Source organism: Anser brachyrhynchus, assembly GCF_964034855.1.
Source record: "Anser brachyrhynchus genome assembly, chromosome: 8".
NCBI lineage: Eukaryota > Metazoa > Chordata > Aves > Anseriformes > Anatidae > Anser > Anser brachyrhynchus.
Window position 1 is genome coordinate 6,213,910 of NC_137702.1, and position 19,332 is coordinate 6,233,241.

General features: G+C 40.8%; 2 protein-coding genes across 8 annotated transcripts in view; one reads left to right on the forward strand and one right to left on the reverse strand.

Annotated features, from left to right (window-relative positions):
- The window catches only part of CPT2 (carnitine palmitoyltransferase 2), a 68,559-nt gene that overhangs the window by 1,540 nt on the left and 47,687 nt on the right, over positions 1-19,332 (reverse strand). Inside the window, exons 3-6 of one of the 4 annotated variants that reach the window (XM_080603297.1) lie at positions 7,860-8,440; positions 5,893-5,973; positions 5,672-5,778; positions 358-1,662 (exon numbers count right to left, since the gene is read on the reverse strand). In XM_080603297.1, coding sequence (XP_080459423.1) covers positions 358-1,662; positions 5,672-5,778; positions 5,893-5,973; positions 7,860-7,879 — 1,513 coding nt within the window. In that variant the 5' untranslated portion in view covers positions 7,880-8,440. Of the gene's footprint in view, positions 1-357; positions 1,663-5,671; positions 5,779-5,892; positions 5,974-6,685; positions 6,914-7,779; positions 8,441-19,332 lie in introns of those variants that run through there. The other 3 variants (XM_080603298.1, XM_080603296.1, XM_080603295.1) reach the window with 3 other exon arrangements.
- The window catches only part of SLC1A7 (solute carrier family 1 member 7), a gene marked incomplete at its 5' end in the record, with an annotated part of 51,471 nt that continues 39,103 nt past the window's right edge, over positions 6,965-19,332 (forward strand). For 3 of the 4 annotated variants that reach the window (XM_080603308.1, XM_080603309.1, XM_080603310.1), the window contains 2 exons: positions 8,273-8,413; positions 9,467-9,546. In XM_080603308.1, the coding sequence (XP_080459434.1) occupies positions 8,273-8,413; positions 9,467-9,546 (221 nt within the window). Of the gene's footprint in view, positions 7,038-8,272; positions 8,414-9,466; positions 9,547-19,332 lie in introns of those variants that run through there. The other variant, XM_080603311.1, reaches the window with a different exon arrangement.

Consider the following 19,332-nt stretch of genomic DNA (forward strand, 5'->3'; position numbering starts at 1 on the left):
TTAAAGCCTTTATACCCCTGCAGGGATTAGACAGCAACTCTTCAGTCATAAAGCCAAAGTTCTTAGTTGCCTTGGAGAGTATAGCACGCACTAAGTATTTATTAGTGCTTCAAACAGCCCAGCTGCTGTAAGGACAAAACTACAGTAGGAAAGAAATCTAGACATGTTAACAGTGAACTAGGAGCACAGAGGTATTTCCTCCTAATCAAGAAATGCATTTTAAACTGCAGCTTTCTGTTAAGTTTGCATTAACGTCAGACCTACATCAAACTTTAATTATTTACTTGTGAAGTAAAACTTTGATAGCAACTTCAACAAACATTTTAGTGCAAAAAGAAGTGATACATTCCTACTCACCCATAGCAGCTTCTTTTGTCAAACGGCCATGGTATTTGGAGCACTCCACAATCAACTTCTGAAGCTCTTCTGTGCTATGTTTGGACAGTTCCTTGACAAAGGCCTCCGAACACTTCTTTGTATGAATAGAGGCAGGACGGATAGTTTCTGTGCGACCGTGTTTGAAAGCCGCAGTACTACAAGATTCATACGTGGCAACAGTCTGATTGTACTGTTGAAGGAAAGCCATCTGGAAGGCAAGCTGAACCACAGCATCTGGGCTTACCTTCTTCTGCTTTAAAAGTTCCTTGCCCCCTTCATGGAACTGAATCATATTAATAGATAGTGCTTCTACACTGGCATCAAACTTCTGCTTTGCTTTGGTAATTCCTGCTTTTAAGGCATCATTCAGCTTAAAGTCAAGTTTCTGTACTGCTCTGGAAGAGTCTACGGAAGCAGGCTGCGACTGAGGGCTGACAGCTGGTACTTTGGTACTGTCTTTAAAGACTTCGTTCTGGAATCTGAGCACAGCCACACCATCACCCCAGGAATGTTCAAAATTAATTCCTGCAGTGCCGTCTTTAGCTATGATAAGATTAAAGGATTTGTCATACCAGCGGTTAGCACCATCTCCATGCAACATAGTATGGGACAAGTGCACAAAGTCTTTAATGGGAAAATCATCTAAACTTAGGCAAAACAGAGCAGAGTCTACTTTTTGAAGAGCTTCCTCATTGCCGCTATCCAGTAGATTCTTTCTCAGCAATGCCCAAGTATCTCGGTTTTCACTGGTGAGGTAGCCAAGTGGGAAGTCCGGGGCTGGACTGTTGTCACTGAGTATGTATTTCAAGTGTGCTTGTATTTCTGAAGGTTTCACCATATTTCCATCTCTATCAATAACATCAAATACATAAAAATTCCCTTTTCTCATTACCAGTAAGTGTTTTGCCTTTTCATCTGTAAAAAGCTCATCTTTGTTGAGCTTAGGCAACCGTGTAGAATTGAAAAGCCTGAAGTACTGAGACATATCGAGGGGGTATGCATTGACCATGTAGGCACCAAACCAAGAAAGTGAGGAAGGCACAAATCGGATAATTTTCTTAAAGATCTCAGTGTCACTTTTTTCTGGATTGAGGTGAAAAACCTCAGGTTCAAGATAACCAGCCCTGAAGGTCTTCATAAAACGTACAGCAGAAACAGTCATGTTTGTAGCTCGTGTGAGTTGATCGTTATACTCAGATTTTGGATCAGGATTAAAAGACATAAATGCATTAAAATTCAAAACAACGGGGTCACGTGATTTTAGGTACATATCAAACCAGGGACCTGGAAACAGAGAGTTGAGAAACAGGTCAGAACATAAAAGCAGTGTACTGAATTAGACCAGAGGTTCATGTAATCAATATCCCGCCTCAAATGGTAATCATTAATACTTACTGAAGTGCAGATAAACTAGAAAAAAATGTGCAATAATTCCCTCAAGGACTCTCCCAATCTCCAATTACTAAGAGAGGTACTGCTGGCTAATTGTAAAAATACTGTATTTGGAGCAATCTATATGAAGATTCTCAACGTCACCAGGACTGAGGGAAAATTTCCATGTTTTCTGTATATCTCAGTGATAAATTGTACCTCCTGTGATATGCAATGCAGCTCCCTGGCACTGATTTTATTGAACACCTCACATTTAGACTAGAACACACCTTTAAGTACACTTAAACTATTAATTTCTTCAATTTTCTGTCACTGGGGGCATGCTTCTCTTTATAATCTTATCTTGAGGGTAGAGAAGCCTTGCAGAGAGATCTTGACAAATTAGTGAGATGTGCAACCACCAAAACTATCAAGTTTAACGAGCAAGTGCTGGATTCTGCACCTGGGAGGGGGCAACCCTGGATATACGTACAGGATGGGAGACAAGAGGCTGAGAAACAGCCCCACAGAAATGGATTCGGGGGTTTTGGTCAATGGCAAGCTGAGTATGAGCCAGCAGTGTGCCCTTGGCAGCCAAAGGGCCAGGCGAGTCTTGGAGTGCATCAGGCAGAGCACTGCCAGCTGGTCAAGGGAAGGGGCTGTACCACTCTGCTCTACACTGGTGCAGCCTCACCTCGAGTACTGTGTGCAGTTTTGGGCACCACAGTATAAAAAGGGCATAGAACTATTAGAGAGCATCCAAAGGAGGGTTAGAAAGATGGTGAGCCCAGAGCAGAGCAGTCTGAGGAGAGGCCTCATGGCGGCCTGCAGCTCCCTCACGAGGGGAGCGGAGGGGCAGGCGCTGAGCTCTGCTCTCTGGGAACAGTGACAGGACCCGAGGGAACTGGGCTGGGACAGGGGAGGGTCAGGCGGGCATTAGGAAAAGGTTCTTGACCAAGAGGGTGGTCATGGCACTGAGCCTGACAAAGTTCAAGAAGCATTTGGACACTGCTCTCAGACATAGGGTCTGGTTTTTGGGTGGTCCTGTGTGGAGTCAGAAGTTGGACTCGATGATCCTTGTGGGTCCCTTCCAACTCAGAATATTCTGTGATTCTGCAACTATTTCTGAGGCAGAGTTTCCCTCATTGTTTGTCCTCATTCCTACTGCTCTCTTCCTGGCAGCATTCCTCCACCCACATTTGCTGTCATGCATTTTCACCTCTTTCCTCCTTCTATCCACTAAAGCGATCAGCACTGAACAGAACTTTTGATACCGATGCATCACAACTGGGTTCCTAAGCTGGCAATATGATGAGGTTCAGCCTGGAAAAGAGGAGGCTGAGGGGAGACCTCATCGCAGCCTACAGCTTCCTCATGAGGGGGACTGGAGGGGAAGGCACCGATCTATTCTCTTTAGCGACTAGTGATAGGACCCGAGGGAATGGTGTCAAGCAGCGGCAGGGAAGGTTTAGGCTAGACATCAGGAAGAGGTTCTTCACTGAGAGGGCTGTCACGCACTGGAACAGGCTCTCCAGGGAAGCAGTCACTGCACCAAGCCTGTCGGAGTTTAAGAAGCATTTGGACAGTGCACTTAGTCACATGGTCTGAATTTTTGGGTAGACCTGTGTGGTGCCAGGAGTTGGACTCGATGATCCTTATGGGTCCCTTCCAACTCAGGATATTCTAGGTTAGAAGGGACCTCAAGGTTATTATTCCAGACTGAGAACAGACTTCAGAAAGAAGAATAACATTTGACACCTACAGGTCTTTTACACAGTCTCATTTCATCACATGGCATGTCAGCGTATCAAGAAGCATGAATGTGACACAAACATTTTGTCTGTGCTGTAATGAAGGAAGTCCATCATAGCTCTAAAATGCAGTCACACCTCCACATATGCTTATGAGTAAAACAAAAATCCAGGAGGCACAGCCATAGGCAGCGAAGGGTTGTTTTGTGTGTGTTTGGTTGTTTTCTTCTTCTTAAGTAGCATCTATTTCATCATTGTTAACAACTCTGAACTTGTTAAGTTTTGGTATTACAAGCTGTATGGAAGCAGACACCAGAAACAAGTGGAGACCAAGTTCATCTCAAGGCAGCTGATGAATGAAAGATTATTATTTCAAGCCTGGATCATTCCCAAGTAGGAATTTCTAGCTGAGTTCTAAGAAGGGCAACAGGTAACTCAAGTTCTGTCATAATTTTAATTCCAGTTCCTCACAGATGAGTGTAACTGGCATTCATTATGATTTTAAAAGCACATTCCACATCATTATGTAGCCTTTTAACCCTGGACTCCAAGTCCATCCAGCACGGATGCAACTATACATATTTTCAGAAACCAATTTAAAGTAGAACAGGTCTTTTATGAGGCCTAAAAAGAATAATAACTAAACACAAAGGAAAACAAGCACCCTGTATTTCATTGACACAAAGCAGAAGCATGCTGGTTAGCCTTGACAAACACCATACAGTCAGCACCAGTTAAAACCTAGATACTGTACAAAGTGAATAGAAAGCACAAGCTAATAAACTGACCAGCAGCTTACGTGAAATAATCTGGTATTCTTTACAGAATTTGTGGTTGCTGTGCAACTTGTTAAGCTAACACCCTTATGGGCACTCTCAATAGACAGTGAGGGCAGAAATGTATTCACTGGAGGACATGCAAACTTCTACTTCCATAAATAACTGAGTATTTCCACCTTTGTTGCTATCCATCCAATACTTTCATAAGCAGACACTTGTATTTGGAAGCCAGTGGAAGCAACAATAAAGAATAACCTAAAAACTCCATGCACACTCTCCCTCTCTTAATTTGCTTTTCCTTATTCTCATCTTCCTTTTTCTGTATCTCTCCTTTTCTCCTTTTCTTTTGCTCTTTAAAAGAGTATTGTTTTGTAATATTTTATTTATTTTTTTTTTGGGGGGGGGGGAGGGTTGTTTTAAGTCCAGAGCACTGATTACTTCTGCCTTCCAAACCTTAGTCATATTTTCTGACCTCCCTCAAGGTTCAGTTTTATTGCTAAGTAACTTGGAATTATTTGAAAATGATTGCTTTAGTTTCCTTAAGGGAGCTACTAGTTAAGCTCCTCTATTAACCTAACATAATTAGATAGCAATGAAAAAAATAGAAAATAAAAACCATAAACTCAAATTTACACAAAGTAACTCATGAAAAACTAATCTTCGATATTTACCCACCTCTTTTATCAGCATAATGAGAGAATTTTCCCAAGAAACTATCGCTGCAGAATACTCCTATGAAGTTGCCCATCCTACGTTTTAAGAAGATCTACCCTTACAAAAGGATACCTAATTTTTTGTCATGATCTATTTCCCATCTATTTCCCCTTTTATGATGGCAGTGCAGAACGCAAAATGTTCCATTAGAAAAGACCAAACTAAAAATAATACTGTATGTCACAGAGAAATCTTGTTTTCAGCAATCTGATTTCAGAAAAATAATTTTATCTGCATAATTAACTTGTAATAAAATATTATCTTTGTGGTTGACACCTTCCACAGTTTGTTTGGTTTTTTTTTTTAAACTCCAATAACACCACTGTTCTTTCCCATCCCTTTTGATTGTATTTTACTAGTGACTTTGGTATTTTCTACTCTAAAAAGGTATTCTCCCTTTTCTAAAAGAGAAAAATGTCCTGTGGAACCGTAATTCTTGTTAAGTACAATATCCCGCAGAATTCTGGTATATTCGAGTTACATGAAGGACCTTCTTCATTCCACCAGAGACTCAGAATTTGCTCAAATACTGTCACAGGTAGAATACACCAAATGTTATTCCAAGTTTATGGAACAGAGGGCTTAAGCTTCAGCCTGTTTTATTTGCAGCATTATGAGCTACGTATTATCAAGTACGATGATATAAGGGTTCCTTCTATATTCAGTTGCTCAACATACCTGTGATGTAACTAGTATGCTTGTTCTGTTTGTCTTGAGCAACTAGTTGCTCATGCAGCTCTCTTCCAATCCCCTTTTCAAACTGATGAGCAAGTTCTTCAGTTTTCCTGCAGCAATCAATAAAAGATTTGAAATTCTGTCATAATTTATATTTTTGACATGAAACTGTGGCTTTGAAGCAACAAATGGTAACGCAGTATGTGTATCTTCTTTGTCCATACCTGAACTGGTCATCGTTTAAAAGAGGTTTCTGTGCATTCAGATATCTCTTAATTGTATCTTCTAGCTTGGGAACCGGCAGTCTGAAGGAAAGGGAACAAAAAGAGACACACACTTCATGTACACACAACAGTACCAATGAAGACTCAGTTTCTTACACTGTAGTCTTCTCTGTCTTCTTTCTTCCTTATCCTCCATACTATCTAAACAGTTTAAAAGTTTCTTAAGGAAGGAGAAGAAAGGGAATATATGGACATGTATCTTCACAGCTTAAGCTTCTTGTGAGAAGGAAAACAATGTAAAAAAAACGACTTGACTGTCCTGTTATAAAGTTATTGCAGTGAAGGGTCTTAGTACCTTGTAAGCAGCACGGGGTCACAAGGTGCAGCAAGGGGAAGCCGCTGTACAGGAGCACGGTGCAGCTCGGTGGCCACCTCCTGTACCGGATTACTGCTCGCTGGTGGGTGCTGAACATTTCCTTACAGATTTCCTACTCAGTACGTTTCTAAGCCTCCTCTAACTATAAAGTAACTCCATTATACATACAAGGGTTACTTTCCAATCTCAACTTTCGATAGAGGCTTTACAGTCATATCTGTGCTTTAAAGAACAAAATCATTCTTCTCCACGGAGTTTCAGGAAGAGAACACAGCACAACAAAGCCAGCCAGAGCAAGCCGCTTCCCTTCCCTTCCTTTCCCTTCCCTCCCGTGCCCTCTCCTCCCAGCAGACACCCCAGGGCTGAGGCCCTGCTGCACCCGACCTCTGCCCGCGTCCCCGCCGAGCCCGGCGGTACCTGGGCAGGCTCTTCTGGTAGTGCATGGTGGGCACGATGCTGCGGTGCAGGTACTCGGCAGCGCCCGCGCTGCTGTAGCCCCGCCGCAGCAGCACCAGCTGCCGCGCCGCCATGACGCCCGCCTCGCCCGCCCCAGCCCCGCTCTGCGGCCCGGCGGCGGCGGAGCCTCCACAGCTCCGCCCTCAACAGCTCCGGCTTCAACGGCTCCGCCCCTGCGGCTCCGCCCCGGCCGGGGAGCTCCCGGCCCGCTCAGGCCGAGCCCGCCCGCCGGCGGGAGGCAAATGGCGGCCGGGTCGCCTGAGGGAGCGAAGGGTTCTTGCCGCGTTTCGCCGCTGGGGAAGCGTGCTGTCACGATAACAAAACTACCTGTTTTAGGAAATGCCTGCACTGAGCTTGCAGTATTAGTTCAGTGCTTTCTTACACATGCATTAATAAAAATTGATGGGATTCTCCTGACACATATGATCACTTAATACGATCACATATTATTTGATTCCCCTGACAGCATCACTCTTGTCGTACTGGTCCTACAGTATTCAGATCCTGCTTACAGACCATGGTTTGGTCTGCTCTCGTGAGTTTTTTACTCACACTTGAGCACGTAGCTACAAGTACTGCACTGCAATCTACAATAAATCAGTAAATAGACACATTTGTTCTACTGTAATGGAATATTTTCCATAAAAACACTGAATAATCTTAGGATAACCCACACACTACAGTAGAGTTTCAGTAAGTGCAGCATGGTGAACAGTAACGGTAGTGTATTTTTATCAGATATTCATTAGCATAAAAATCAGTGTTGGGGCTGGATGCAGACACGGCAAAGGAAAGGAAAGCAATCCCTGTGGCTTAGTCTGGTAATCCTCTGAAAGTAAACTGGCCCTACTCTAAACAACATAGTGGTAGGAGGAAAAGTGAAATCATTTTGCTTCCAAGATAATAAATGCCAAATGCCAGAAGGTCTCTTTTCGTGTTTCAGTATACTGCAGTTTTCTGATCGATATGTGGCTCTTAGGCTACACATTCAGTCTTTTCTTGGTCTCGAAAACAAAATATCCAAGCCTGCTTTAGTTAATGAAGTTCAGTTTTACCTGGTTTGCCCTGTTGTGATAGTCCAGTTCAAAACGTTACCTGCTCTGTCCTGCACTGGAAAACGGTGCAGTAACATTACCTGTATGCATTTGTATGCATGAATTACGTTGATCCCCAAATCCCAAACCGGGAAGACCAGGTTAACGTACTTAAACACCGCCTTCCTTCCAAGAGCATCAGTTTGTATTGAACCAGTCTTGTTTTAGAAATACTACTGCATTCTGTTCTAATTTTCCAGAGCCCCCTAATCTTCTTCCAGGCTCTTAATGATGTAGTCGATAATAGGATTATTGGTATTAATTTGGAACAATAATGCCAGCTGTTTGCTTGGTGGCGATTGGCAGAGGGGTGACCTTGCAGGTCAGCTAAGCAGAACTGGAAATGCTTTGATCTGATCTATACAGAGCTAGGTCTGTCCACTCCTACAGGAGGAGTGAGTGAATTCTCTCTCCGTGGGATGCTGATTCTTCTCCAAATTGCACGGAGGACAGCATGGCAGTGGCTTTTGATGCGATCCTCGCTCGGGTCAAGGATGTTTGTAAAAGAAATGGTTTGCTCATTCTCTCAGTGTTGTCAGTCACCGTGGGCTGTCTTCTCGGATTCTTCCTTAGGACGAGACGTCTCTCCCAGCAGGTACGTGTGGCATGGTTGAGTGTATCACTGCAGAGAAAATATTGTACTTAAGTAACAAAAGACATAGCATCTGTGGAACTTCAGGATGGACTTTTTGAGATAACAAGCATGTATGTGTATTTGTTAAATTTGTTTAATTTGTTTTATTTGTTAATCTACACACTGCTCCTTGGGTCTTTTCACACATTCTCAAACAATGTGTATTGCAAAGGGTTCTGGTCTTTAAAACACCTAGTAAATCTGACATAACTACATTGCAATGTTGTGATTATAGAAAATAAGTTGAATGAATGTTAAAACAGTATGATATATTTGTTGGATTTTATATTACCTTGAAACGTGTATGTCTAAAGAAAACACTGGCAATAATTTTCACCATCAGATGTATGGAGGTACAAGTGTTTATATTATACCAATAGTATTTTATATTAATAAATTTAAGATCTCCTATCATTAACAGTCCACGTTATTTGAGTCACTTGGGGATTTCTCCTCATGGGTACTTAAACTAAGCTTTTTTTGCGGCTACTTGTTTCTTACTGCTGTATTGGTCTATCAGTGTACACAGGGCAACGTGCATTGCTGAATGCATTGTTTGAGCATCCAATATAAATCTCAATTAAAAATTATGGCCCTTAATAAACACAATAGTTAAAACAATTCTATGTTCTGCTACCACTATCTGCAGACTGAAGACTTTGTTTCCAAGCAGTAGCTTCATACACATCTAGCAAAACACAAAATGCAGAATGGAGATATTATTCAAGGCAGCCTATTAACAGTAGTCCCTAGGAGGTGGCCTATTTCGTTTTTGTCATCTTTGGCAAAGGAATGAAAAATCCTGTGTGTTTTGTTGAATTACAACACAATACGTAATTGAATGAATTTTAAAATGATCTCTTAAAGCCTAAAACCTTTGCTACCTTATATACTAGAGCTTGAGATTTTACCAGTGTTACCTGATTGTAACACTTGACGCACAGCTCTAGCAGGTCTCATGAAGGCAGATAGTTTTTATCTCAAAACAATAAGCATCTCTCCATGTATTTCTAGGAAATTAGTTATTTCCAGTTTCCTGGTGAGTTACTGATGAGGATGCTGAAAATGCTGATTCTCCCCCTGGTTGTCTCAAGGTAAGTGAAGACAATGATCGTTCCAATAACTTTTAAAGTTTCATAAAAAAGAAATAGGATACCACTGCTTTGGTTTGACTGAATAAATGTTGAAGTGCTGGAAGCATTACCTACTGCTGTAGATTCATATTGAAAGTGGAGCTATGAACTTCTTTTTTAATCAATAGGAACGTTTCCACAGTACCTCCTAAAGGTTTTATTTGCTCAAAGACTATTTGTTTTTTTAATTGATGTTTTCTTCCTTCCGCCTAATGGGAGGACTTTTTCCTTCAAGAGAACTAGAAGTTAAATGAATAAATACGCCACCATATCAAAAAGTCTGCCTTAAATCTAAATAATTGAAATAATACACCATGCAAGTAAGATGAAAAATCACTGAATCATACAATCATAGAATATTCTGAGTTGGAAGGGGCCCACAAGGATCATCGAGTCCAACTTCTGACTCCACACAGGACCACCCAAAAATCAAACCCTATGTCTGAGAGCAGTGTCCAAATGCTTCTTGAACTTTGTCAGGCTCAGTGCTGTGGCCACTGTCCTGGGGAGTCAGTCCCAGTGCCCGACCACCCTCTTGGTCAAGAACCTTTTCCTAACACCTGCCTGACCCTCCCCTGTCCCAGCTCCATGCCGTTCCCTCGGGTCCTGTCGCTGTCCCCAGAGAGCAGAGCTCAGCGCCTGCCCTTCCGCTCCCCTCGTGAGGGAGCTGCAGGCCGCCATGAGGCCTCCCCTCAGCCTGCTCTGCTCTGGGCTGAACAAACCCAGTGACTTCAGTTGCAACTCATAGACCTTGTTCTCTAGGCCCTTCACCATCTTTCTAACCCTCCTCTGGATGCTCTCTAATAGTTTTATGTCTGTTTTATACTGTGGTGCCTAAACGTGCACCCAGTGCTCAAGGTGAGGCCGCACCAGCACAGACCAGAGAAGAGACCCTTCCCTTGACCAGCTGGCAGTGCTGTGCCTGATGCACCCCAGGGTGTGGTTGGTCCTTTTGGCTGCCAGTTAATAAAAGTACAGTTAATTTATAATCCTCTGTAGTTCTTTTGGAGATTTGCTGCAGTATGATAAATATTGAAAAAAAAAACCTGTGTGTCCAGTGAATTACTAATGTATGCCTGGTTTCAGCTGGAAGTGAAAGTGATTTCCTAGTACATTAAAGGCAGAACCTTAAATAATGCCCCTTTATCAGTGGCGAATTAATGATCTAGATCTTGATGCTCACGTAGCTGTCTTTGCAGTGGGTTGGCCTAATTTAGGACAACAGTTAGTCTCCTGTAAATTTTTCTGTCTTACAACTGACTACAATAACAACCAAATACCAGTTTTATGGACAAAAGCCTTCTCAGCCCAGTGCTGACAGAAGAGATAAGGAGAGATGGAGAGTAGCAAAGCTAACTTTACCTTAACTGATCTGAGAAAAAAATATTGCAGTATTTGGTGCCTTTACTTGAAGCCTCAGCTTCTTTCTGGAACCCAATAGGTATGCCAAAAACTCATCTTTAATTTTAAGAGAAAGATAATTTTCTAGACTTCAGGTCACGGAGAGTTACTGAAAATAAACACAATTGAGTGCTAATTTTATTTTTAAATCCCACCTTGGCATCTTACTTCCCATGTTTCTGTACAGAATGAAGCAGATTCATAGTGCTTGCAAGTCTGGCACTCCTAATATGACCATAGATTCATACTTGGTTCTTTCCCACACAGCTAGAAAACATCAAGACAAAATAAAAGATTTTTTGGAGAGGTAGAAGGAGAGTTTTCCAAGGAAAACATAATGTCACATGAGCAAGTGATCTACTAAGGACAGAAAAGGGTTGGAGTAAAGTCACGTACCTTCCCTAAAATATATAGTTCTTTAGATACCCTTGTGGTGTGTTTTTTTTTGGGTTTTTTTTTTTGAGATTCTAGGAGGCGAAGCAGCACAATGGAAAAAACTGCTCTGACACAGCCTGTGATAGCTGTAAGTTATTTACAGATGTATAAGCAAGGAATCTCTGGGCCGTACTGTTAGAATTGATTAACTCCATTGTCTGAGGAAGGAAGAGAACTTAACGGGTTGTCAAAAGGATCTCGGTGCCGTATTACATCCTTTAGCCAGGAGATGGCTCTGTCTAGAAGAGTCAGGAACCACGAGTTGTTACCGGAGTGTTGGCAGTCACTCCAGTGCACTTAGGTTCTTACATATACAGGAGGCTATCCAAGGCTTTTTCTAATAGTGTTGCCTACCCAGAAAATCTACACTTCCTTTCAGTGTAGTTAATGATAAACTCCTTTTCTTTTTTTTTTTTTACACCACATGGATCCTTCACTAGCAAGTAGTGCTTTCAGGGCAAACTGATTGTCCGAGACACCCGTGCATCGCTTTGTTTTCTCAGGTTCTGAGAGCTTGAAATACTCAAATCTAATGTCAATGTCTTTGTGCTCTGCACCAAGCAAAAACCTGAGAGAGAAACAAAAGTCCAATTTTCCCATCAACATCTTCTCAAATTTGCTAATGATAATATAAACCCTCTGACCAAATATTCTCAGTGCCAACAGTGACAGACATGAGGGCTGGCTCAAGCGCAGGTCGGTGGCTCTGGCCATCACTGTACAATAACTCAGGTGCTGTCAGCTCCCGTAAGAGCATTTTTGTCCTTGTGCCCCTGGATCTTTGTCAGACATTGATAGTTTTACACTGATCGAAATCCAGTAGGCTGGAACTTTGATATATAATATGTATAACTGCCTTAACCCAAGTTTTTGGGGAAGGCTATTACTGAAACCTTATCTATTACAACTTTGTATCTTGCTGTGACTGAGGTTTTGAAGAAGATACACATTCTGAAAAATTTACAACTGCTGAAACTTTTATAATGCTTTCTTCTAGTAGGGAGAGAGCTTACAGTGTGGTATGCAACCCAGAAACAAAATTCAAGTCATCTTTTCTGTTCAAAACACACGTGCCAGCAACTCTGCAGGGGCAGTAGACACACTGGGCAATGTAGAGCTCAGTGCAGCCTGAATGCACTGGATTCACCAGGCTTCCTGCAACTTCAGAGATTAATTGCAGAACACATATGCTGCAGGTCTGGAAGGCACGTTGGAGGAGACACAGGGCTTGTAGCCCATAGTTCTTATTTCAAGATAACAGTAGAAAAGCACAGATCATTTCTTCCTGTATCCAGCCATTAGTTTTACAGACCTTACAGAAACTTAATTTTCTCATTATGAGCCTTCCAACCCTTCTGCATTGTTTGAGAGAAAAATGAATTAAAATGTTATTAGTAAGGGCTCACACGCACACCAAGTTTGACTGCATAAGCCTTGCTTCTTCAGAAAAGCACCTTAGTGCCAGAGTTACAGAGGTTTATGCCAGCTGAACCTATTCAGTTCTCTTTGTTTTGTAAGCATACCTGTATACATAACAGTAAATTACATCCTTTATTTCAGCACCCTTGTTTATATGATTAAGTTTTCATCTGGCAATATAGGTCCCAGTTTTCTAAGACTAGCAGTAAGCAGTGAGACAAGACTACTTATGGGAAAGAACTGTCCTGGCAGAATTTAATTGTTTGTCTGTGAATATTCATTTTAGAAAAAGTAGTTTGTTTTGTTTAAGCTCAGAATAATTATTACATTTTTAATTTATTTAATAATGACATTTTTCTGGATATTTACGAAATAATGTGTAGCAGAGGTTTGACTCTTTTCCAGTTGCAGAATCTGTCAAAGAAAGATCGTTCCCTTTATAGGCACATCTAAATAACTGATTTGATGAGGACTTTTAAAAAATTTAAAGCCCATTCCTCTAAGTATGTTGTGCCTGATACAAGCAATTATATGCTAATAAAAAATTACATTTATTTGAAGGTTCATTTGGGAATAGTAATAAATATTGATACTTTTGGGGGGTTGTTGGCTGAATTAAATACGGTATGCTAAATATAGAACTGTCTGTCTTTAAGGGGATTCCTGTCTATAATGCCATCAGTTCTGGTAATCCCTTATCCTTCTGCTCAGATTCGTGAGCGGGTCATTCTTACTCATGCTGTTAAAGCCTGGTATTTAGTTAGGAAACTACTCCAGCATAGCACCCTTTTACCCATTTTTTTTTTTCCAGTTCTCTGATTTGGGGAAAGCATTGGCCTTTTAACATCCCACTAATGAAAAATATTGCTCTTTCTGTTTTAATGGATTCTGTTCTTGTTGAGTTCTACTGTGCCATACCAAATTTTGTCTATTGGGACTTGTTAGTTATATTTGAAGATCTGACAACTGTAATAACTATGTAAGAGGATGTGGAGATACACTGGGTGCACGCAGATGTGAACTCGCTCAGCCTACGAGCCAAACTGGGCAGGCCTGCGCCAGCTGCATGCCGGAAGCCTACAGCCGCATTAGCATGGCTCTGCGCCCAAGCTCGTATGCGAAGGGCTGGTGTGGCTATATGGCTTCCGGACCAGTCTTGGCAGCTCAAAGTGAAGACAGCGGAGTCCATGTCTGTCTGCAGTTGTCTGCGCAGACATAGCCTAAATAACTTCAGAGCGATAGTATATTCTTTGGGAGTTTGGGGTTTAGTTAAAATATACTGCGAGACAGACCATTAGCTTGGGTAAATTGTTTCAGGCACTGTTTTGCTCACTGTTAGTGTAAACGAGACTGATAATACACCACAGACAGGAGATTATTTGTCTGTTTTACTACTAAAGCTTAACAGTTTGCTAGGGATGAAGAATTTGACCCAAACACTCAGAGGCTGCTACAGAACTCTGCAATCTGAAATGTCTACCATGAATGTAAATCTGTGGTAGATATGGGCAATACCATACCTATTCTGAAGGGAGATACAAATCTCTAGAAGGACATGAAATGTCTTCTTTCTTATCATTAAATTTAAACCAAGTTGCCAGCCAAAATTCATTCACTTGATACTGGTTTTGCATGAATGACAGTATGTGCAGTGCTATTTCTTCTAATCCATTCCTGGTACTGAGAGAGGTTTTTTTTTATATCATCTTGAAAAAACTCACGTAATTTAACTGAAGATTGAATGGGAAAGGATAGATAACAAAAGCTTCTCATCAGTTTTTGTTTGGCTCTTTTCTGCCACATATGAATTAAACTATCCCCTCTAGTCATTCTTTGCTAAATATCAGTCACTGTTCCTATGCTTATGCAGTTGCCAAAATGGGGCTTAATCAAGTGCAATCAAATTTAATTCTGTATTATCTAGTGAGGTGTTGAGGAGTGGCTGCAAAATGCTGCCCACAGTTCATGGAGGAGCCTCAGGAGTTCACTGAGGAGTGCTCAGAACAGTGTTTTGTCATGTCCCCAAAGCACACATATTTTCTGGTATAATTAAATTGCAATTGGAAACACAGGGCTTTTTCTTCATATTATTCAACTCTGGAATTTTTCCTCTGTGTTACCTTGCCAATAGAAAAATATCAGCACTTAGGAACAGCTCTTCCCAACAGAGGAGGGTAAACATTCTGTTGGGTTAGTATGGGAAAATACGTGGGATGCCTGAATGGTAACATAAAGTGTGTATAGCATCCCATTTCTGAATTACCTGTTATGTATCACTGTCATGGAAATAAAAACAGAAATACATTTCCCTCCAGTGAGAAGAAGCCCTCTCCTAGGGTATGGCATCTACTGTTTTATTGAGGTTGGTCTAGAGATGGGACTGTTAAGGAGATGACTCAAGAGGATAAATATATATACTTTTAGAGTGCAAAGCAGAACTACACTTGAAAGAAAGTGAAAGGGGAGGAATACCTAAGGGTAAGAAGAACTGGGCAGACAGCAATCTCACTCAACACCATTAACTACTTTAAATTATCCATATCTCTATTATATTGCAGAACTGATCTCAGATTACCCCAACAGTTCTCCAAATGATGCTTGAAGATTGCCTGAGCTTTTAGAGGAAAAATCCATTCTACTCTCTTAGGAAACCTTCTTATGAATCTCCTCTCTGTGCCTCAGACATCTTCAGAGCTTTCACTGTTTTATAAAGTGTAACATTGTCAATGTTGTTCGCTGTGTTTAGAAATATAGAATCTAGTGGTCAGATCTAATAGTCTTGTGTTTTTTCTTACCTGTATAACCTAGAGTTACAAACTGTTTTTGGAGAAAAACAACATGCTACAGAGTTACGCATGTCATAATGACAAAATTGGACCAACTCAATACAAATTATTTAGGCATCATCAGTAGGGATCTAACGATGTGCAACAGACATCTATGGTCACAGACTGAATGAGTGTGGAAAGCACTGATGTGATTACAAATGGGATCTGAGTAGTTTGTGACTTTACATATTCTTTCTGTAGTCTTCTAATCACTCTAAAATACTTAGTGTCTTGCAAAAGAAAGAGAAATGGTATGTGAAGTTTAAGGGGCTGGCTGAATCCCTTCTGTTTCCTTAGGATAAAAACATGTGTGAATTATAAACAGTTGAATAAATCTGACTTTTGTTTATACACCAAATTTGTCTTCCAAATCCTTTTGGTCTTTTCTTAATCTAAAAACACTTGAAAGAACTTACAGAACAGAAAATCAAGTATTATTAAGATTCTTGGCTCCTTCTGTGCTTTCCACAGATGTTAAGCTGCACATCCATATTTAATAGAAAATTTGTTTTCATTTGTTTTCATTTGCATCCTGACCTCTGCATTTAGGAAATGCTTTATCAGCACAGCTAAAGTCAACAGGTCAGCCTGAATTCTGCACATGCTATATTACAATGTCTCAGGTCTCTTTCATCAGTCAGTGATCAAAGGTTGCTGTTCAATCCTTCCAGCATTTATAGATGTGTCACAGTAGCCTTGTGTATTGGACTGCTGGAGAGGAAGTAGTGATGGAATAGCCATTGCACATTGATCTTCACTGTGAGCTAAACAAAATCCTGCCTTGTTTACATTAGTCCATAAAAACAGATTCCCTATAGCACACTAAGAAAATACAATGCGTGATGTAAGTTCTTGGCAGGCTTTTTGTTATATATGTTGGTTTATCATTAAAGATTACAAGTGCCACAGAATAAGGAAAAGGAAAGCTCAACATTTTGGGTAAAAAATAAAACTCTTGCTATTTCATAAAGCATTATTCAACAGAGGAAAAAAAAAAAAACACAGCATCTCAGAAAGTTGCATGTTCTGATGTACTAGAAATGTAGAATTACTTGTTTCGGTTCCTTACTGCCTAGATGAAAAATTAAACACAAGCACTGCAAATAGTGTATTGCAGACAGGTAGATCTTCTAGAATTTTTACTTGCTGTAGCTTGAAGACGAAGGGCCAGATTTTCCATCATGCTCGACACCTTTGAGATTCCACTGTCTTTATCAAAACAGTTGTACCCTGAGGCTCTCTGAAAAGTTAATTCACACTTTATGTGCTGTTTACAGCTGGTAATCTAACTGCACAGAAACTGCTGCAACAATTCTAGTTGTAAAACAGCTACCATTTTTTGTATTCACTTTTATGGTGCATAGACATTTTATTTTCATTGATGCCTAGATATCTAAACTTTAAAAATGCTGTTTCCTATTATTTGATTTTCAAATGAGATGAACCTTAGTAAGCCCCTGGCCCTTCAAGAGCATTCTAGACCACTCATCTTGTTTGAAAATCACACTGCAATACTACAACTTTTAATAATACATGCCATTAGATAGAGATCATTCATGTGAGTACAAGTGATCATGCTAGTTTCTTAGCTGCGCTTAGATCTTCACAAGTCTGCTAGTACACTGGCAGTCCCCAAAACTACTGGAATCTCAGTAAAGTTCACAGAGAGCCTAGGCAATGTTTTATTGCTTGTCTGGGCTCTATGTAAATGTACATGGAAAGAGTGGTCATCAGTACCAAATGGGCATCCTTCTACAAGTGCATGACACATACCTAATCCAGCTTAGTTCAGGGTATGAGCATGGTTTATTGTAGGATTTTATGTTCCCCTCTACTTAGACAAATGATGTCATGCCATGAGATGTCCTGGCATCACTTAGAAGTGGGTGGATGGGACTGGAAGTGTAGGGTGGCACCGGTTTCCAACCAAGATGCCACTTGATTGTCTGTGACATGTACACAGGTAGAGAGCAGCAGTGTGCTATCTAGCTGCGTTTGTGCAGGTCTGGGCAGGAGGTATTTCTTCCTGTGCAGTGTAACATGACATCCAGAGATGAAAAAAACATGTATATACTGTAAGTAAAGGTAGACCACACAGGGTGAAGCAGAGACAGAGATGGGCTACGGTGATCCCACTAGTACCACCGTCACTCAGGCGTGTGATGACAGCAGCAGCAATCTCCGTCACAGTCACAGCAGCGTCTAGCTCTGTAGGTATTCTGTCATGTTAGAAGAAAGCAAAAAAATATCCTGGAAAGAAAAAGTCGTGCCTATCCCTGCTGCTAAAATCATTTTGATTCCATTGGAAACTAAGAGCACAATCAAGCATCAAACTACAGAAAGAATCAGAGAAAGTTTCTCTTTTTTTCTCATTACTGTAAAGTTTCTTATTTTCATTGTTGCAACCTGTTCTTCCATAAATGGTACCTCCATGGAAGTGAAGCAGCCTGAGCACTGATGAGGAAGAGGCTGATGGTCCATCGCAGTACAGAGATAGCTTCAGGCTTATCATTTTCTCTGCAAACTGTTTGTATTTAAATAAGTGCCTTAATTTCTTTGTTTCCTTGTCTGTAACATGGAGATCCTGCCTTCCTATTTGATGGATTGTTATATTTGTGAAGCATTTCAAGATGATTAAATGGCTCGAGTTATGGAAATGGAGATTATTACCACGTTGAAACTTAAAGGCTCTGACCTTGACAAAAAGCTAAGAGACAGCCTGCCTGCGTGATCAGGCAGCATTAGTGAAGCCAGCACTTCACTTTCATGATGCTCAACTGTAATATAATCATCTCTAATGTAGCTGTTAGAGGAGCTTCCCAGCCTCACTGGGAGAACTTGCTCACGAAGGTCTTTTCTACAGCATGCAATTACAAAATGAGAATGCGAGGGAGGGTACGGGATGAATGAAAACAAACATGATTCTAGGACCAACTGTTGGTGGTTAATACTTGACCATTACTTCTTGACAGGATTAATGTCTTTCTAATCACACTAATCCTTTCTGATAACTTTATCCATAATCCATCTATTTCAAAGCAACATCCAGATGGCTTCTGGTGGTGAGGAAGACAAAATAAACAAGCAGAATGGAGCCTTAACAGCAGCTTCTTGTGCTTTCCATTTCTGGGGATCTAGGTTTGCTCTCGATGTAGGTCAAAACTTTGCTTTTTATCAGAAAGCAACAGAAAAAAAAAAGTAGAGAATGGCAGAGAAGCTAGACAGTTCTATTTTTATTTGTAAATAAAATACTTCATAAATATTCTGATGCTTAACAGTAACAGCCAGAACAAGCCATAAGGGTGCTCATAAGGGTTTAATGACCTGTTTGCACGGGACTAATTAGATTTCCAGGATGTCAAAAGAATTCCCTTCCTCATTACTTGAAAATTGCTGTAATAATTTTTTTTTGGTGGTTGCAGAGGGGGGGTTATGCAGGTTTTTCTCAAAGCAGACGTAAGACATAGTATTTAATAGTTTAATTTGTTTGTATTATTACAATGTTTAATTTTTTATTTAGTCACATATAAAAATAATTCCTGGAGTTGTTGAGGTCTTTCTCTTTCTTTCCATTTTCCCCTTACGAACTTAATCTAGGTTTCTTTAATTCTTCCACTGATCCTGGCTTCCCTCTTCACATTTCTCCCTCAACAAGGACCCAATA